The sequence below is a fragment of the Adiantum capillus-veneris genome, chromosome 2 (genome assembly GCF_014529385.1).
Source record: "Adiantum capillus-veneris isolate H3 chromosome 2, ASM1452938v2, whole genome shotgun sequence".
NCBI lineage: Eukaryota > Viridiplantae > Streptophyta > Polypodiopsida > Polypodiales > Pteridaceae > Adiantum > Adiantum capillus-veneris.
Genome location: NC_140932.1, coordinates 165,180,578 through 165,183,490, shown reverse-complemented (window position 1 = coordinate 165,183,490; position 2,913 = coordinate 165,180,578). Strand labels below are relative to the sequence as shown.

Sequence of the window (2,913 nt, the reverse complement as noted above, 5' to 3'; positions counted from 1 at the left end):
TCATTGTTCCTTTTTAGGTGCAATGATATATTTTTCCCTCTTTTTTTGCAAAACTCACAGAATACCAAAAGAGTCACATAAAATACATGCTCGTATCGAGACATGGATGCAACAGACATCGCATAGTCCGGCTTTACAGGGAGTAAAGTAACAATACATGTTTCCATCCTTCAAAGAGTAACAATATACTCTTTTTTTTTTTTTTAACTCACAATTGTGAGTGAATTATATTGAACAGCCGAAAAAGTTACAAGGTTTTGTCATGCTCATGTTAAGCCATGACAACATCCAGGAATCCTAATTACAACGGCTATTAGGGCAGCCACTCCTACCGATGGCCAAGGTTTGCCGCCGTCCCTGGTATTCCGTCTGCTGACAACAAGGCACAAGTAGTCCTAGACCAATCCTCCGAGTGATGCTTGCGCCCGAGTGCCCATATTAGAACTTTGCTTTCCTGTATAATTTCTGCGAAGCTTGCCACGTCAAATCCTCCTTCAAAAACACGGCGGAACCTTTCATAGCTTCAATAGTAGTCTCCACAATCCTTCCATTCGCGTTAGGGGAGGAGTAGTAGTAGAGGGGTGTTTCCGAGTCACTTGATAGGATATGTGTCTCAATCCATCATGCAAACCTATAGTTGGGGACCACTAGCTCTCGCTAGGGCTTTACAAAATGTAATTGCATGCTATATATATATATATATGCGCTAGCTCTTCATGCTTTGTGAAAGAGTCAATAATGATTTTACCTGTGTTGTACGTGTATGCAATAAGAAAAAGGTCATCTCCTCTTAACTTTCTTGTATTGTGTATGCCTCTTTAACAATGTCAGCTTTGCCTCGGTATATACACAAGCAGATTTGGAAATTACGAAAACTAAATTTTCTTCAGTGTTTTTTCATACACTACATAACATCATGAGCTTCTGCTCGAGAGGGACTACATACCTAGCTAGGTATGATTGGGGGCAGGGGACCGCCGGCCCGGTGGTGCATACCTAGCTAGGTACGATTGGGGCGGGGACCGTCGGCCCCCAACGGGCAGGCGGTGATCCCCTTCCCCCAATCGTACCTCGCTAGGTATGCAGTGCCTCCCTCACAGAAGCTCATGATGTTGAGGTAGGTTAGAATGTGGGAATTATTCAAGAATTTGTCCAAAACTTCTTGTGGTATTTGTCAGGTTACTTACTGAGGGGAAAAAAAACAAACTCAAGCTTAGCTGGTTACACATTGTTTTTAAAGTCAAAGACTAACAAGCTCACAATTATTTCTACGACTAAAGAACAGATTCTCTACGTCTAGTATATTTACTAAAATAGTAAGCTATTGTTGGCAGGTGATCAAACGTCAAGGAATCCATGCCAGCTAGTTAGTCGGCTCTTCAGGAACTAATATATGAAGGGGGTGAGGATGGCCACGTTCTAAGCAAGGAAGGGGAGTGAGATACTAAGGAGAGGGCCTAGTTGGGGGAGATTATAAGCTGCAAAATTTGATGAGGATGAGCACTCTAGTAGTGGGGGTTGGTGCCTCTTGCTACTTATTATTGCTGCATGCCACCAATTGTGGGTGTTCCTGCACGTCCACTGGTCGAGGCCTTGGAAGATCAGGTGCTGGATGCGCAGGCAAGGAATCAGTGGACCATCGCCCAGCTTCTTTGGCGGAAACCTTCAAGAGCGCAACAATCTTCGTAAGGAGGCCATGCTCCATGACATGCAAAGTCTTTCCCACGACATTGTACCTCGTCTCATGCCTGATTATGTGCAGTGGTCCCAAACCTATGGTACACTCTTTGTTTTGTATTTATAGCTAATAACTTTATTGAGAGTACTCTCTCTCTCTCCTCTCTCTCACACACACACACACACACACACATTATGTTATTATCTTGTGTAATGATGCCAAAAGAGTATTTCTTTGTCTTGAGTTGACAATTCTCTCCTCTCTCTCTCTCTCTCTCTCTCTCTCAAGTACTTAAAAGTTCTTTGTCTTTAGGCTACCATGTTCTCATTTTTTTCATATTAGCAAACCATCTTCTCTCTCTCTCTCTCTCTCTCTCTCTCTCTCCTCTCATTCTCTCTCATATAGACTCTTATATATTCTAACTGACCTGTGTATTGTAACAAGGTAAGAGCTTTGTGTTCTGGTGGGGCATTGAGCCTCGGCTAGCTATATACGACTTGGAACATATCAAGAGCTTGAGGAGCTATATATCTACGTCTAGCAACAACATGTGCTACTCACTGGGGCGGTCACGGCTACAACAAGAAGGGGTGATGCACTTCATTGGGAAGGGACAAACGGTGACAATCATCAACGACCGGCATTCCATGTGGAGAACTCGTAACTACTAAACATTTCTTTTAGCACTGATAATCCTGGTAGCACTACTAGTTCTTGATCTACAAGTCTCTCTCTCTCTCTCTCTCTCTCTCTCTCTCTCTCTCTCTCTCTCTCTCATATCGGTATGTGCATATAAGCTCCCTCATCACGATCCACTGAGTTTCTTCACACGTACCGTGAGGTCCCTCCATATCGTGCTCTTGCGAGTGCTATGTATTACTACTATTATCTCAGTACCTAATATCTCTACATTGCAATAAATACTTCAAGTTCTTCAAAGATTCTCCAGGGCTCATGGTTTGAAGACCATAACTAAGGCTCATGGTTCGAAGGTCATTACTTTGCAAAGATTCTTCAAAGATTCTCTAGGCTCATGGTTCGAAGACCATAACTAGGACTCATGGTTTGAAGGTCATGACTTTGCATAGGGATTTCAATTACGTCTTCATGTGAAGTGTGAAGTGGTAATAACTCATTGCATTAACATCCCATTGGAGTGTAAATAACACCAAACTCACATTGACCTGTTGAAACTAAGAGTTCCTGTTTGCCTGACGGGATATTTGATTTGCCCA

The 2,913-nt window shown here is 42.8% G+C and overlaps 1 protein-coding gene across 1 annotated transcript; it reads left to right on the top strand.

Annotated features, from left to right (window-relative positions):
• The first annotated feature begins 1,552 nt into the window (after window positions 1–1,552).
• Window positions 1,553–2,349, top strand: LOC147463999 (cytokinin hydroxylase-like). Its single transcript, XM_086529915.1, has 2 exons — window positions 1,553–1,778; window positions 2,123–2,349. Exons 1-2 carry the CDS (start codon window positions 1,613–1,615, stop codon window positions 2,347–2,349), a joined length of 393 nt encoding a protein of 130 aa, XP_086386041.1. The 5' UTR covers window positions 1,553–1,612.
• Window positions 2,350–2,913: the final 564 nt, after the last annotated feature.